Below are 17,443 nucleotides of genomic sequence, written 5' to 3' on the forward strand. Positions count from 1 at the left end.
GATAGTCTGCATTGAACTAGTCAGCATTAAACTACACTGTGAAATCAGTTAAATCAGTCAACAAAAAGCTCATCAGAATTTCAAAGTATGCCTTTAATACGTCAATAAAATCCAACAGGAGCCGGTTATCTACTTGTTAGGAGTTTCCATGGAGACTCATCAATCATTCAGTGCAGGTCAGGCATCATGGTGTGGCTTCCAGCATACTCACTCAACAGAACAGCAACATTTCTTAGTGCTATTCTGGATTTTTCAAAAACTTCAAATATCAATGTGAAAGATCATAAAAATATATTGATATTTGAACAACATAAATTCAGTACAACCTCAGATAGCAAGTTTTCACATCAGTATGCCATCACAGATGGTATATTCATGGTGTAGTTTGCAGAGTGCACTGCCCTGAAAAACCAAAGACCCGAACAGTCAAACACAATTTCCTCTAAATATMATTCTGTCTGAGAGGATATGGATGGCCGAGATGGAGTCTCACCTGTTCACATTAACACTGATGATGCTCTTCACGGGGGTGCTCTTTGGTCCGGGAGATGGGTGAAATACCTTTCCTTCCTTATTCACGGTCACAGATTTGGATCTCCGGGTGATGTAGAGGTCAGCAGAGTGAGTGGGGTAAATATCAAACGTACCTGCTTTCATGCCGCCAATCTAAAACAGAGAAAACCTCCTCATAAAATCTCCTCATAACACACACACGTGTAATAATAAATCATAAGGTCTGATGTCTGTGTCCTCGCTGCACATTCACTGTTTTGTTTGGTGAGCTGGGTTTGAAGGGAACCACAAATCTCTTCTTCTCCTCCAATCTCTTCAGAGGTGGCAGAGGCTTGTCCAGTTTGTACGGGTTGTTGTCGAAACATTCCTTTGGGTGGAGGTTCAAGTGGAAAGCACCACCTTTCAGCATAGCTTTATGGCTTACTGTCTCTTTCTGAAAAACATACACTCCCTTGTATAGTTAGAGAACGCATGCACCTCTGGATATAAATGATTATCTTGGACACTGTTTCAACCATATAATTACATTTAGATATCTGTGGTTTCAACACTACTATTTTCCTGGGCTCTCACCTTCAACATCTCATTTGCTCTGTCATAGGGGTCCGAGGAGTAAGGGACAACTTTGGACAGGGTGACATTCGGATAGCTATGGGACAAAAGGCTCCATCACTATCCATGCATGAAAACAGAATACTGTACTGTTAAGTATAGTGAAACAACACCATGGTAGCATCCCAAATGGTCCCTTAATCTCTACAAAGTGCACTATATAGGAAATAGYGTGCCATTTGGGACACATCCCATCATCTACAGACATACTGAACCTGTATCCACTTCCCCTCTTGGGTGGGTTGGTGAGGATGTTCTTGCCTGATGGTTTGCACGGCTTCCTGGGGACCTTCATAGGACTCATGGCCTGGATGGGACCACTCAGAGTTCCGTAGTAGCTGCCAACCCCTGACCTTGAATAATGGGAGTAAGCCAAGTTCTGGCATCAATCGCTGCATGCCACTGGAGCAAGCAGACTGTCTAAGAAATGCAGTATAGTTTGTTCAGGTCTAATTTAATTGGGCCCCCAGTAATTTCCATGGTCTCAGCTCTCTGGCTGAGTGACTGGTCCCTGGTTCCTGGGCTGTGTTCCAAATGGAACTCTATTACATATATAGAGCACTACCTTTGACCAGGGCCCATAGACGTTTGTCGTTTGGGCCACAGCCCTGGTCTCTGAGTTGATTAGGGCCAAACAGAAAAAATATGACTCTGAATGGTAGAGGAATACAGAATGCATGATGCAGCTGGGGAACAAACTGCATGACGGAGTGGAAACGGAGCTCTGGAGGTCCTTCTCATGCGCTAATTCAAATTAAGCCTGTAACCATGTCAACCTCAACTATTTCATATAAATGACATTGTCTGTTTTGGTCAGGGAGATCAATTCTTTATTTGTTTTAATGTTTAAGTCTCTTAACGTAATCAAGATCATCACCAAAACAAGGGGATCATGTCTATTCACCATCTGTTCTAATGCAGCCGTTTAAAGTCTTGTTAAGCCTAAACCTCAAGTAGATGTGTGCTCTGCCATTAAGCACACGTCTGGGAAAAATKAAAAATGATCTCATGGCTTACGGTTTCTTCTCTCCATTGCTGGGGAGGAAGGCGCTGCCTACGTTCTTCTTGGACTGCTGACTCCTGTATTGCCGGGCGAGTCTCACAGGGTCTGTGAGGGCTTCTTTTTCAAAGACCCGCTTAAAGTGAGTGTCAAAGTAGCCCACTTGTAACCCTGACTTCTTCTTGGTGGCCCCACCAGTCAGTATTTGTTTACCCTTCTGAGCAGACTCATTGCAGGGACCTTAAATGGTAGGTGAAATAGAATTTAACGTTACATTGTTTTACCATAAATATTACATCCAKCTATCTCATCTTGCCTTACTTGTCTGTATATACTTCAATAGTGTGCAATATATATAATCTAATTGAATTCCCTTGTCCACTGTCATTATCTAGACATGGTGTACATACGCTGAATAAAAGGGGTGTATTTGTCTCCAATGGAGATGTATCGCATTTCCTTGAAGACTCCAATCCTCTCCATATCTGACTTCCCTCCTTCTGGGGGCATCTTTAGGGAAAAACAGTGAGCCCAACCACCAATTACTATTCAATTTAATAGCTACCTCTGTAAAGTAAATGTTGACCATTTGTATTCTCTTCAATTGTTATAATGGATTATATTCTCAACCCTTGATGAACTCTCCTAGGTTTATCTATTATGGGATGACACCGTTGGAAATTCCATAATAATAATAAATCAATAGATAATCTTTAATAAATAACTGAACTTAAAAATTCCGTATTATTCTAAAACAGAAATCTACCTTTAATTCGCGGGTCTTCGATCCGCAGCTTGGTTTATAAAATTATGAATTGTTCTCGTTCCTGTATCTGTGTACARTGTGTTACCTTGGCGTCCGTTGTGCACAAGCGGGCGAGAGGAGGGGCTGTAGCAATCGTCTTTGCGGAGAATATTCGGATTCTATCTAGCCATGTAGCCTACGCCTTTTTACTTGTCAGTAAAAGGAAAATATAATTTACATTCTCACTTGGCATATGGCAATATTAAACATCCCGTGTGGGGTTGAGGGGTATCTCTCTACACTCTAACTATGAATTCTTCTCCACTGCAATGGTAACTCACACACTGCACCACCACCTGGTCATATAATGAATCAATTATTTCGCAATTATTTTGTCTCACTTGCAAAAAATATTTTAAGTTTCCAACTAAACATAAACGGATTTACAACATAGCTTAGACATCAGTTGTAAATGCACCAGGGTTTACAGTTTCAGCAACAACAACAAAAATATGGGCAATCAGTTATTTTCTGTCAACATTTATAGATAGGACGAAATTAATTTTTGAAATAAATTTTCAGATAAAGTATCATTCCTTTCTAATAATCCAATAGGCGAATATTCAAACAGGCCTAATCAAACGTTGTGTTGTGATAATGATAATTGTCATTGTTACTGTTAGCACATACTAGTTGCCTACATCTACACAACAATAGAGTAGTGTGATTTACTGAACGCACAGTATTTGTTTAGTAGTTGCTTAGTAACAGATTATATTGTGTCGTAGCATAAAGCGCAKTGCAGACTTCATGCACACAAAATGAACAAACTGCGTGAAAGGTAAGTCAGTAAAAACAATCAACTTGGGTTCTTATTTGATGTTTTAAAGCGTAGGTGTATCCTGGCAAACAGATTGTAAATATATAGGGATGTATTGCAGGCTCTGAGGCAAGGGTATGAAGTCGGATTATAAAATCGAAGCTCCAAAGAAACACAGCCAAGAAAAGGTGTTTCGTGCCATCACGGATGTCTACCGAGATGAAGGAGTGAAACCGACTTCACACCAAGGTATTCAGCACAAGATAAAACAGACAGTCACTTTAGAACTGGGACGTTTCATGACCTCAGATCAGCTGTTATGACGCACCACAGCTGTTGTTAAGGTGAGTTAGGGAGTGACTTTAAAGTGAAGGAAAACCATTGAAAATATTCACCTTTGTAGATCAAACTTTAATCGACCCACAGCAGAAGTGAAATCACTCAACAAATATTTCCCACAATCTTTGGTTTCCTTCTATTCTGTAAAATATTCKGTTTGTTTGCCTCAGATCCACAACAGTCTGGTAAAAAAAATAATGCACAGAAACACACAACCTGCCAGTTGAACCACATGATTTGTTCTCCTCAGAGGGCCTTGCCACTCCGGTGGAGAGGGCTGAGAGACTGCTGAAGGGTAGAGCTGAAGGGGGAGACAAGCAGGCCCTTTTCCTGCTGGGACAGCTGTACTATTATGAGGTAACAGCTCTCCCATTCATATATCATATGCCCATATACTGGACAGAGAAATGTAGCTAGCCATGTGGTTTCCTCTGATATAATGGAGCCATATAGGAGCCATTTCAGTAGTGCAGAAATACCAGTGAGGTATACTGAGCTTGAGCGATGATGCCCTGGTTTTCTGATTGTACTCTACTGCTGGGCCAGGGACGCTATGAGGAGGCAGAGAGAGTCTTTGACGGCCTTAAGGACAGCGACCCCAGAGCCCTCTTCCAGCTAGCTGTCATGTATTATGATGGCCTGGGCACTGCTATGGATCAAGTGAGTCACGGTATTGACAGTGTTGTGCATTCTTCCTTGTTTGGTTTGCTGGGTTTCCACCTCATAATAAATTATAATGGGTAACTGAAGAACCCAATGGCGCATCTCTAAAAACTGCTCACTGTCACGCCTGCTACTACCATGTTATAAATACAAACTACTGTAAGTCTACCAAACATACCTCATGTTGAGTAGTCTCCCTAGGCAGATGGGTTGCCTTCCACAATGTAACCTGTTTGTTGCGTTGGTCTGGGGTTTCTGGGAGTACATGTTGAGTAGTCTGAGTCTGACAAGTGCAGTGTGTTGTACTTTGCTCCAGGCAAGGGCAGTGGKCTACATGAGGAGAGTAGTCCAGTGGAACAGCCCAGAGGCAGGCTCCATCAGATACACTGCTCTGTATCACATTGGCATAGCCTACCTGGAGGGCTATGGGGTCCAGCAGTCCAATACAGAAGCAGAAAGGTCAGCAGAAGCACAGGCACAATGTTTAAGATGTTTGCTGACTCATGGTGAACTGTTGTGGCAGTGACCGTGTTGTTTTCCACACTCAGTTACTGGCTCCTTGCTGCTAATGAGGGAAACCCCAAAGCCTGTGTAAAAGCTCAGAGTTCTCTGGGTATGTTCTACTCTAGACCTGAGACACAGGACCTCAAAAGGGTATGATGTGTTTACTGTACCCATGAGATGTTTCACCTTGATCAATAATTCAGGATTCTATTTCAACTATTCCCTTTCATAACTCTGTTTCCCCACTGTGTGCATGTGTGTGCCCTGTGCTCCAGGCGTTCTTCTGGCACTCAGAGGCCTGTGGCAATGGCAGTCTGGAGTCCCAGGGCGCACTGGGGATCATGTACTTGTATGGTCAGGGCATCCAGCAGGACCCCAAGGCTGCCATTGAGTGCCTGAAGGAAGCGGCTGAGCGGGGGAATGTGTACGCCCAGGCCCACCTGGCTGCCTACTACTACCACAGGAAGCTCTACTCCAGAGCAGCAGCCCTTGCCAAAAGGTACTGTCATAGGGTATATCATACAGTAAATTCCCTGTTCTGTCCACAGGTTATCCACCACAATAATGACAGTTAAGTGTGAGTCTTTTTCAATCAATCTCCCTTTGACACYTATAATAGTATCCTAACCAACAGCAATTTGATTTCCCTTTGAACCATATTCATTATGCTGTTGCTGGTAACATACCCCATAGAGAGCCGGTCCCATCAGAGTTGTTCCAACCAGCAGTAAGACAAAGAGTCCTTGGAAGCAGTGTAGCGTGGTTGTGTTGTTCATGTCGGTATGAGAGATGAGATACAGCCCGCAAAATACCACGGCAGCTCTTTTGTTTGTTGGACTTGAAAATGTAAATGTGTTGAAAAAAAAGGCAGTTAAATACATAAGACACTAACCATCTGCAGAACACTAAAGCAGTGATAAATATGTATGGTTTATTAGATAGAAGTCAAGAGGTAAAAAAAAAAAATGCTGCAGCTAAGGCTAACCTCTATTTCCACAAGGAAACTGATTGAAGCTATTATTAAATTGTAGGCTGTAATGTTCCAGAGTGACACCTCAATGGAAAAATATATATTCCAATGTAAATGTCAGCCTATTTTTAAGAAAAGTATTATTTGTGTGCCAAAGAAGTCATCTTCCCACAATGAAAATGTAGGATTACCAATTACGATGACATTGCTGCCATCGCCATGGTCACCGACTGCCTGCCTGAATACGTCATTAAGGGCGTGGCCATTGCTCTTTTCTACTACGCCCGCTGTCTGGAACTGGGAAAGGGGGTTKCTCAGAGCAAGGAGAAGGCCTGGCACTACTTCACTAAGGTGGGCACACACATTCAACTGTATGTCAATGTCTGTCTTTTTGGTTATGTGTCGGACCCCAGTAAGACTAGCTGTCTCCATTGGCTTCGGCTAACGGGGATCCTAATAAATCAAATCAAATTCTGCTTGACCCATTTGCCTGAAATAGCAACATAAGTATCAGTGAAGGCCAATTAAGATTTGATTAAGATTTTATCACCTTTCTGAATCTCATACTGGAAACTGGATTCTCTTTGACTAGGCTGCTCGGCTAAACCCAGAWGTGTGCCAGGACCTCCAGAGGGACATCATCTTTAGCAGAATGTAGAGATCCACCATCATGACCTTAGTTAGGGAGTCCAGATAGGTAATCTCAAAGCAACAGAGGAGACTGCTGAGTAAATAACATCAGACCTGAATGCTTTGTGTTCAGTGTGTGGGTTTGGTATGGATAGGAGTACGGCGATTGTGTGCCCAGTGTAACAACTGTTTAATAACTACAGATTCCACACATTACAACAGTGTTACCGGTACTACTCTGCATGAACTTGGGGTCCTTGAATTCAGATGAACCAGGAGGCTCTTGAAATCAGATGCAATTTATATACATTTGTAGCATCCAAGTTCAGATGGTTTCAATTTCATACAATTTTGAGAAGCTTATATTGACAAGGAATTTGCCTAAAGTGGATKAATAACAAAAAAATAGTTAAGTCATACATTTTTCTTTTGCAATTTATTGCTTATAAATGCTCTAAACAATTTTTGGGTAAAAATAAAATCTATCAATAAGTCACAAATAAAATTGTCACAATGACTTTACATGACATATTGCACAATGAAGCCGTTCTACAATGAACATAATGTAACATTGGTGGGGAATGTATTTGAGGTCGGTATGCAGCTTGTTTCTTCATTATATGAGCACAACACTCATCATTTCACAACTATTCACATTCTGGATCCATAACAAAGTAATCAATCAATAGCCTGGCTTTCTGCAACAGACCTTGGCAGTGGGACTGATTTGTCATTTTCAGCTACTGAACAAAACAAAGAAATGTAAGGTAGTAACAGGAACAGAAGCTTGTCTCCCTAGTTTGAGCACTACATAATCAAATGCATTCAGATAAAAGTACCGCAGAATAACAGAAAAGATATCATCCATTCAGTTTAATCTCATTGTTTACTGTACCATGCTGGAACATTATAGTACCTCTGTGTTGATGTTACATTTGTCTTCATGATCTATCTGTTGAGTTAAAATAAAAAAAATCTAGTTTGAACAAAAGATAATACATAATCCTTCAACGAGTGTCTCTCCCCTGAAAACCAAGACTAAACTAAAGCCATGTCGATATCCAGGAGCACCTCCATTTCCTTCACTCAGTGTGTGTGTGTGTTAGGCTGCGTCCCCAAACGGCACCCTATTCCCTATAGTGCACAACTTTATGCCCTCTGGTCAAAAGTAGTACACTATATTAATGGCACCCTATTCCCTTTGAGGGAGGGAATAGGATGCCCAAGGGTTCTGCTCCACATTAACCACACTATCCTGTGTTTTGCGTACATATGGGCCTCGCCCCCATCAGATCTGGTCCGTCTCCACGTTGAGTTCTGGACACAGCTCTTTGAGGATCATCTCCATCAGAACCTGAAACAGGGGCAGAGGAAACATGTCAGGAGGCCATTTAACAACACATCACTTCAGCCTGGACTCAAGTGAAGGAGAGTTTGTTTTGTGCACTTTGTTCCTATGCAGACATGTATGGGAATGACTGACTCTTTGACCCACTGATATCTTCCCCTATTAGATGGAATGAGGCAACCATAGAATGTAACATATGTATATCTATGGAGGCAACTTCAGAGTATTCCACACAAATAACTTTATTGACATAGTGCAAATGGGAAAGCTTTTGGAATGTACACATGCCCTTTCAAACCCATTCTCCCTCTCTTTGTGTGGTCTGACCTGCCAGTAATGAGATGCTGTTCTGAACTGAGCCTCTAGGTGGCTGAGCTAGATGTGTTTGTGGAATTCCTAATGGAATCAGGGGGTGACTTTCAAACCGCACCACAACAGCATGTTTTAGGATACTTTGCTCATTCACAGAGGGTGAGGTGAACTTACATAAAGCAGATGCTTGTTGGCATTGGCCTCCTGAAGTGCGTTGAAGATCTTGATGATCCCATACCTGGCGTTCTGCTGTCCCACCAGGTTCTGTAGTGCATCTGAAAGACACAGTTAGCATGCTGTATGTGGTTGTGTTACCTACCTTAGTCAAATTACCTGACTAAGTCACCATGGATAAGAGCGTCTGCTAAATTACCAAACTGTAAAAATGTCCACATTCAGAGATCCAGCCACAGATACCCGTCAGGTCTAGGAGCAACATGTCCGCAAAAAAAGTCAAATAGYGGGTGCTTATATTTTCAATGTCTCACACATGTACCAGTGTGTAGCTTGTACAGTGTGTGGTGTGACATGGAATGGAGCATACAATATACAGGCAACTGCCAAAATAATGGATGGATACAAAGTATATTGAAAGCYGCGGTTTCCACCACAATCAACAAAACAGCAAATTATGAAATTTCTCATGGAAGAATGGTGTCACATCCCTCCAATAGAATTCCAGACACTTGTAGAATCTATGCCAAGGTGCATTGAAGCTATTCTGGCTCGTGATGCCCCACCGCCCTATTAAGACACTATGTTGAGGTTTATTTTGGCAGTTGCTGTTAGCYAAGTATTTGTATTATTTATTTTACCAGGTCTGTTTTGCTCATCTTTATCAATAGATTCTGCTGAGCAAATTGGCCCTTGTATTACGCATATCGTTAATCTCTCTCTTGAACAAGGCACCTTTCCCAGGGACATGAAACAAGCTAAAGTTWTACCTCTGTATAAGAAGGGGATAAAGTCTGACCCTGGGAATTATAGGCCTGTATCTATCCTCTGTGTAAATTCAAAGATAGTGGAGAGAATTMTACATGAGCAAATGTATGAATATGTTAACAAACAGGGTCGAATGTACGATTTTCAGTCGGGTTTTAGAAAAACATACTCTACTGATTCATGTCTACTTTACTTGACTGACTTCACCAGGAAAGAGATTGATGAGGGAAATCTGTGTGGAATGGTACTGCTTGACCTACAGAAGGCCTTTGATASAGTTAACCACTGTCWCCTAATCTCCAAACTGGAGGCACWGGGGTTAAGRAGTYTCCCTCTAGGCTGGGTAAAGTCCTATTTATCAGGAAGGGAGCAAGTAGTAGAGGTTAATGGTTCACTGTCTCAGGCAAAACCAATGAGTTGTGGCGTTCCGCAGGGGAGCGTGCTTGGGCCTCTGKTGTTTTTATTGTATATTAACYATATGAAAGATGCTTGTTCTTGCAGTCTTTTTCTTTAWGCGYATGACTCTACACTTCTGGTGTCTCACAAAAGTAAAACTATGTTGGAGAGCATACTTAGCACAGAGCTTACTAACATTAGCAAATGGCTTGGAGATAAGCTCTCTCTGCACTTAGGGAAAACTGAAGCAATTATTTTTTGGATCCAGACCTACATTGTGTATGTAGGTCGTCTGAAATCAGAGTGGAGTTAGGGGGTGAGGTGCTGACTACTAAAACCTCTGTTAGCTACTTGGGATGTATCCTTGATGGAAGCTTGGGAGGTGTGAGCATGGCCAATAAGGTGCTAGGGAAGGTTAATGCCAGGACTAAGTTTTTGGATAGAAAGTCCAAGCTGCTTGATAAGGACTCCATGAAAGTGCTAGCTACTGCACTCATTCAATGCCATTTTGACTAAGTTTTTGGATAGAAAGTCCAAGCTGCTTGATAAGGACTCCATGAAAGTGCTAGCTACTGCACTCATTCAATGCCATTTTGACTATGCTAGTACTTCCTGGTTTGGGGGCTTATCTAAACTTATGAAGGTGAAGCTCCAGATAGCCCAGAATAAGCTGATCAGGGTAGTATTGAAGGTGAGTCCATGTACTCACATAGGCAGGAACTGCTTTCAGGTACTAAACTGGCTGCCCGTTGAGGCTAGGGTGTCCCAMATTAGACTAGGTTTGGTTTACAGGAGTATTTATGGTCCTGCGCCCAGATATCTAAGTGATTACTTTCCTCGTGTTAGGGATGCACACAATCACAGCACCAGATCAGGTGTTGCTGATCTGTGCTTATACAGGTTCAGGAGTAATGCTGGGAAAGGTACTTTCTTGTATACTGGAGCCTCAGAATGGAATGAGTTGCCTCTGCCTATAAAAACAATGTCCTATCTGGACAGCTTTAAAAATAAAGTAAAAATATGTTTGATGTCTTCTGTGCCCATATGAATAACTCATATGATGTAACTGGAATGATGAGATAGAAGAACATCTATGTGTTTGTTTTATTATTTCACTGCCATACTGTGTTCCATCTTGTGTCAAGAGGACCACAATGGAAATAAGTCCCAGACTTTATTGTGTGTTATCCTCGATGATTTTATTAATGTGTATGTATGGCTTTTAAGTTTTATMTGTGCTAGTTTTATTAAATGGTGGAATTAATAAACTAAAGGATCCAATAAGCCAATTGAAACAGAAACTTTTGTTTCAAGACCAACGCCAGACTCCACCCCACACCCCTTGAGTACTGATCCATGTCAGATATCAATAATCTCTAGCAGGGTTAACGCGCACACCCTTGTGGAACAGGGAGTTACAGCCCCAAAATCAACATTGTAGAATAAATACAATTAACTCCTGCACACACGATTTTACCTCGGCAAACAAATTACAACATGTATTTGAAGAAAAAGGTCTGACCAAAACATTGTTAATAAATGTGCAGAGATGACACCTGTATGGCAGGAGGGAAGACCTACCTGGGATATTGTCTAGCAGCTTCTGTTGAGCTCTCTCCTTGGTCTCCCGACGTTCTGTGTCGGACCGAGCCTTGATTTGGGGGGCCAGTTTTCCGTTGGGCCAGAATGTGTCGCGGAAAATGTTGATGTAGCAAACAATCATCTGCTCACTGAAGATCCAGTTGACAGTGTCTCGAATCTGCCTGAGGGGGTAGGGAAGGAAGGTTTTGACAAAAGCCTCTACATTACTCCACACATGTTCAGAGCACAGCCACAACAACCCATTGCAGTGCATATCTGGAACACCCAGTCTGATAGCTGTGGTAAACGTAACCCTAGTTGTGCAGTTTGACTTGTTAAATAAGCTAAACCATCTCAACCAGAGGGATATCACAGAGAGAAGGAGATTGATCCAAGAGTCCACAAACCCAGTGTGTGAATCAGTGTGTGAATCGTGGCAGGGTCAGAGTCASCTTCCCAAATGATACACTATTCCCTACATAGGGCGGCAGGTAGCCTAGCGGTTAGAGAGTTAGGCCAGTAACTGAAAGGTTTAGTTTGAATCCCTAAGCCAACAAGGTGAACAATCTGCTGATGTGCCCTTGAGCAAGGCACTTAAACCTAAATACGCCAGGGTCACCGTTGATAATGGCAGACCCTGGCTGTGACATTACTGCGAGGGCGTCTCAGGGGGAGTTGGGATATTAAAAATACACATTTCCAATTCACACGTGCATATAATATGACAAATATAAAATCCCCCACCTAATTATTACTTTTGACCAGAGCCCTATGGGTGAATAGGGTGCCATTTGGGACACAYCCTGGGAGTGTCTACGCACCATTTAGAGCTGTGGGTTAGGGTGCAGAATTAGACAATAACATAACAGAAAAAGACAATAACAACATAACAGAATAAAACAATAAAATAACAAAATAAGACAAAAGAACAAGACAATAAAATAACAGAATAAGACAATAACAGAGCCCTGCCTGTCCTCTGATGAGACCACTCCCAGTCCTGTCACTCACCAACTGATGAGTTCCTGCTCTACAGATAGCTGGGGTGTTTTAGTACAATACCACTCGCTGTCATATAGACCAGCGGTCCCCAAAAACCGGGCCGCGGACCAGGACATTCACTACCGGGCAGCACGGAAAGGATAAATATATATTTTTAAATCAGTAAAATAAGATACWTGTTGAATTCTTTGAGCGAAGAAAASATGAATAAGAAGGACAGAAGCAAGTCTTGAAAGCCACGTCAACAAACGTGGCTGCACTGAGAGCGTCATACTTAGTGGCTAGCCGTATTGCTAAGGCCAAGAAGCCTTTCACTCTTGGCGAGGAGTTGATTCTACCTGCTGCTAAGGACATTTGCCGTGAACTCTTGGGAGAGGCTGCAGCTAAAAAGATAGCAGGTTCCTCTTTCGGCTACCACSGTTACTAGGCAAATTGATGAAATAGCGGAGGATGATGAGGCACAATTGTTATAGAGGCTTAACGAGTCACCGTGGTATGCAATCCAGGTTGACGAACCTACCGATGTTGACGACAAGGCAATACTGCTTGTTTATGTGCAATATATATTTCAGGATGTTGTGCATGAGGATATGTTGTGTGTGCTGTCCCTGCCGACTAACAACGGCCACAGAACTATTCAAGTCTTGGGATAATTACAGTCGTGGCCAAAAGTTTTGAGAATGACACAAATATTAATTTCCACAAAGTTTGCTGCTTCAGTGTCTTTAGATATTTTTGTCAGATGTTACTACAGAATACTAAAATATAGTTACAAGCATTTCATAAGTGTCAAAGGCTTTTATTGACWATTACATGAAGTTGATGCAAAGGGTCAATATTTGCAGTGTTGYCCCTTCTTTTTCAAGAACTCTGCAATCCGCCCTGGCATGCTGTCAATTAACTTCTGGGCCAGATCKTGACTGATGGCAGCCCATTCTTGCATAATCAATGCTTGGAGTGGGTCAGAATTTGTTGGTTTTTGTTTGTCCACCCGCCTCTTGAGGATTGACCACAAGTTCTCAATGGGATTAAGGTCTGGGGASTTTCCTGGCCATGGACCCAAAATATTGATGTTTTGTTCCCCGAGCCACTTAGTTATCACTTTTGCCTAATGGCAAGGTGCTCCATTATGCTGGAAAGGGCATTGTTCGTCACCAAACTGTTCCTGGATGGTTGGGAGAAGTTGCTCTCGGAGGATGTGTTGGTACCATTCTTTATTCATGGCTGTGCTCTTAGGCAAAATTGTGAGTGAGCCCACTCCCTTGGCTGAGAAGCAACCCCACACATGAATGGTCTCAGGATGCTTTACGGTTGGCATGACACAGGACTGATGGTAGCGCTCACCTTGTCTTCTCCGGACAAGTTTTTTTCCGGATGCCCCAAACAATCAGAAAGGGGATTCAGAGAAAATMACTTTACCCCAGTCCTCAGCAGTCCAATCCCTGTATCTTTTGCAGAATATCAGACTGACCCTGATGTTTTTCCTGGAGAGAAGTGGCTTCTTTGCTGCCCTTCTTGASACCAGGCCATCCTCCAAAAGTCTTCGCTTCACTGTGCGTGCAGATGCACTCACCTGCCTGCTGCCATTCCTGAGCAAGCTCTGTACTGGTGATTCAGCTGCAGGATCGGGGCACCAACTTTTAGGAGACGGTCCTGGCGCTTGCTGGACTTTCTTGGGCGCCCTGAAGCCGCCTTCACAACAATTGAACCGCTCTCCTTGAAGTTCTTGATGATCCGATAAATGGTTMATTTAGGTGCAATCTTACTGTCAGCAATATCCTTGCCTGTGATGCCCTTTTTGTGCAAAGCAATGATGACGGCACGTGTTTCCTTGCAGGTAACCATGGCTGACAGAGGAAGAACAATGATTCCAAGCACCACCCTCCTTTTGAAGCTTCCAGTCTGTTATTCGAATTCAAATCAGCATGACAGAGTGATCTCCAGCCTTGTCCTCGTCAACACTCACACCTGTGTTAACCTCACTAGGGTAGGGGGCAGCATTTGGAATTTTGGATGAAAAGCGTTCCCAAAGTAAACTGCCTGCTACTCAGGTCCAGAAGCTAGGATATGCATATAAATTGGTAGATTTGGATAGAAAACACTCTGAAGTTTCTAAAACTGTTAAAATAATGTCTGTGAGTATAACAGAACTGATATGGCAGGCGAAAACCTGAGGAAAATCCATCCAGGAAGTGCTATTATTTTGAAATGTCTCTTTTCCATTGAAAGCCTATCCACCATACAAAGACTTATGACGCAGTTCACGATATCTATGGCTTCCACAACATGTGGCCAGTCTTTAAGCATTGTTTCAGGCTTTTACTCTGAAAAATTAGGGAGAAAAAGCACTTTCAATGAGTGAACAGTGGAAATTTCCAGACATGAGTCCAACGTCTGACCGGGAGCGCGCCTTTCTTGTTTCTCCTTTTCTATTGACGTTTTTGAAGCTTTTGTCCGGTTGAAATATAATCGATTATTTCTGACAAAAAAACCCTGATGGATTAAACATCGTTTGACATGTTTCTACGAACTTTTATGGTACTTTTTAGATTTTGTCTGTCTGTTGTGACCGCGCTTTGTTCCAATGTATTACTGAACAAAACGCACCATCAAAACGGAGGTTTTTGAATATAAAGAGGGACTTTATCGAACATTTGTGTAACATGGAGTCTTRGGAGTGCAACCATATGATGATCATCAAAGTGATACATTTTAACTCTATTTGTGACTTTTGTTACTCCTCTTCTTGGCTGCTAACTGTTTGTAATGATTTGTCTGCTGGGCACTGTTCTCAGATAATCGCATGGTTTGCTTTCGCCGTAAAGTCTTTTTGAAATCTGACACCATGGTTGGATTAACAAGAAGTGAATCTTTAAACTGGTGTATAATATTTGTATCTTCTATGTATGTTTATTATGAGAATTTCTGTTTTGTTGAGTTACACGCGCTGCAATTTCACCGGATGTTGTTTGAGACAGTGTTTTACTGAATAAAACGCGCTAACAAAACTGAGGTTTTTTGGATATAAAGAGGGACTTGATCTAACAAAACAAACATTTATTGGGTAACTGGGAGTTTTGTGAGTGTAACCATATGAAGATCAAAGGTAAGTGATTAATTTTATCYCTATTTCTGACTTGTTACTCGTCTACTTGGCTGGTTACTGTTTGTAATGATTTGTCTGCTGGGAGCTGTTTTCAGATAATCGCATGGTTTGCTTTCGCCGTAAAGTCTTTTTGAAATCTGACACCATGGTTGGATTAACAAGAAGTTAATCTTTATAATCTTTATGAAACACTTGTATGTTTCATGAATTRTTATGAGTATTTCTGTTTTTGAATTTGGCGCTCTGCAATTTCACTGGATGTTGGCCAGGTGGGACGGTAGCGTCCCAACACCCCCTAGAGAGGTTAACGAGAGAATCACTGACATGATGTCAGCTGGTCCTTTTGTGGCAGGGCTGAAATACAGTGGAYATGTTTTTGGGGGATTCAGTTCATTTGCATGGCAAAGGGGGACTTTGCAATTAATTGCAATTCATCTGATCACRCTTCATAACATTCTGGAGTATATGCAAATTGCCATCATACAAACGGAGGCAGCAGACTTTGTGAAAATTAATATTTGTGTCATTCAAGACTTTTGGCCASGACTGTAAAATTTGATTGGTCATTCTGTGTTGGCGTACACACGGATGGGGCTGCTGTCTGGACGGCTGTCTGGTTTCACTACCCGGGTTAAAGAGGTTGCGCCTGAATGTGAGTCTACGCACTGTGTCATTCACAGAGAAATGCTGGCTAGCTGAAAAATGGCACCTGAATTTAACGTCGTACTGAATGATGTTTCAAAGTTATCAAATCACATCAAAGCKCACGCCCTTAACTRGTATCTGTTTGGACAGCTTCGTGAGGAAATAGACGCAGAGCACAAACACTGTCTCTTATACACAGAAGTCAGATGGCTATCCAGGGGGAGATRGCTTGCCAGAGTGTTTGAGTTACGAGAGCCGCTGCAGAGATTTCTTTCAGAAAAAAAAGTCCCCACTGGCAGCACATTTAAATMACGAGGAATGGGTCGCAAAACRTGCTTACCTGTGCGACATATTCAACRTGCTCAACYAACTCAATCTGTCACTTCAGGGGAGAATGACAACTGTCTTGAAGTTGGCAGATAAAGTGMCTGCATTCAAAGCCAAACTGGAACTGTGGGGACGGCGAGCGGACAGGGGCATATTTGAAATGTTCCAAACATTAGAGGGGATTTTGGGAGAGACTGAGACGTCCTTCTCCCAGCTGGTGRGWGATCACCTAGCTTCACTGTCAATGGAGTTTGAGCGTTACTTCCCAACCGCCAAAGACCRACGAAGTGCGAAGGAATGGATCCGCAACCCATTTGTGAATGTCCCAGGTGAATCGTCCATGTCCGTGCAGGAAGTAGATCAAATCCTTGAGGTTGTAAATGTCGGTGTCCTTAAAAGTATGTTTGAGATAACTTCATCTCTGCCGACCTTCTGGATTAAAATCAAGGCTGAATATCCTGAGAGAGCCACAAAAGCACTGAAAACATTCCTTCCATTTCCAACATTCGATCTCTGCGAAGCGGGGTTTTCCGCAATGATGGCAACAAAAACATGGAGTAGACTYGACATACGGAACAGGGTGTCACTGTCTCCCATCACCCCTAGATGGGACCATCTTGTTGCTGGGAAACAAGCTCAGGGCTCCCACTGATTCAGRGACATGGTGAGTTGTGAGTTGCAATGGTGAGTTGCAATGTTTATATTATATGATTAGAGAAAAATATGCACTTTATGTTTTTATGTTTCTGCTTAAACTAAAATGTTATGAAAAAGRGGCTATACTAAACTTCTAGGCCTAATTGATATTCCGACGGCCGGTCCGGGAAAATTGTGTCTATATGAGACCGGTCCATGGTGCAAAAAAGGTTGGGGACAGCTGATATAGACCTTAACAAACCTAGCCTCTTCCCAGATCTGTGTGTGCTCTTTGCTTCACACACTGGCAGGAAATAAGAGCAGAAATCTGATAAAACATTTTCATAAAAAG

At 42.3% G+C, this 17,443-nt stretch overlaps 3 protein-coding genes across 3 annotated transcripts in view; 1 reads left to right on the forward strand and 2 right to left on the reverse strand.

The window, feature by feature from the left end:
* Positions 1-74: 74 nt before the first annotated feature.
* On the reverse strand, positions 75-3,194 carry cfap96 (cilia and flagella associated protein 96). Its single transcript, XM_023991906.2, has 8 exons — positions 2,892-3,194; positions 2,536-2,635; positions 2,143-2,365; positions 1,341-1,478; positions 1,087-1,162; positions 767-946; positions 494-666; positions 75-402 (listed from the first exon to the last, which is right to left on the reverse strand). The coding sequence occupies exons 2-8, from the start codon at positions 2,633-2,635 to the stop codon at positions 348-350; spliced, it is 945 nt and encodes a 314-aa protein (XP_023847674.1). The 5' UTR covers positions 2,892-3,194; the 3' UTR covers positions 75-347.
* Positions 3,195-3,663: 469 nt separating this feature from the next.
* Positions 3,664-7,470, forward strand: lrp2bp (LRP2 binding protein). The gene is made up of 9 exons (XM_023992207.2): positions 3,664-3,711; positions 3,812-3,939; positions 4,280-4,386; positions 4,576-4,689; positions 5,009-5,151; positions 5,241-5,346; positions 5,472-5,695; positions 6,352-6,517; positions 6,759-7,470. Exons 2-9 carry the CDS (start codon positions 3,828-3,830, stop codon positions 6,822-6,824), a joined length of 1,038 nt encoding a protein of 345 aa, XP_023847975.1. The 5' UTR covers positions 3,664-3,711; positions 3,812-3,827; the 3' UTR covers positions 6,825-7,470.
* snx25 (sorting nexin 25) overlaps positions 7,214-17,443 on the reverse strand; it is a 53,367-nt gene continuing 43,137 nt past the window's right edge. Inside the window, exons 17-19 of the mRNA XM_023992205.2 lie at positions 11,376-11,557; positions 8,631-8,731; positions 7,214-8,150 (exon numbers count right to left, since the gene is read on the reverse strand). Coding sequence (XP_023847973.1) covers positions 8,085-8,150; positions 8,631-8,731; positions 11,376-11,557 — 349 coding nt within the window. The 3' untranslated portion in view covers positions 7,214-8,084. The remainder of the gene's footprint in view (positions 8,151-8,630; positions 8,732-11,375; positions 11,558-17,443) is intronic.

Source organism: Salvelinus sp. IW2-2015, linkage group LG8 (genome assembly GCF_002910315.2).
Source record: "Salvelinus sp. IW2-2015 linkage group LG8, ASM291031v2, whole genome shotgun sequence".
NCBI classification, from domain to species: domain Eukaryota; kingdom Metazoa; phylum Chordata; class Actinopteri; order Salmoniformes; family Salmonidae; genus Salvelinus; species Salvelinus sp. IW2-2015.

Bases quoted from the DNA above. Each gene is read 5' to 3' on its own strand.
- cfap96 (XM_023991906.2), bottom strand. From the start codon at position 2,635: ATGCCCCCAGAAGGAGGGAAGTCAGATATGGAGAGGATTGGAGTCTTC. The intron at 1,479-2,142 runs GTAAGCCATGAG...CCATTATTCAAG, and splicing joins AGCAATGGAGAGAAGAAACC to GTCAGGGGTTGGCAGCTACT. The intron at 667-766 runs GTGAATGTGCAG...TCTCTGTTTTAG, and splicing joins CCAGCTCACCAAACAAAACA to ATTGGCGGCATGAAAGCAGG.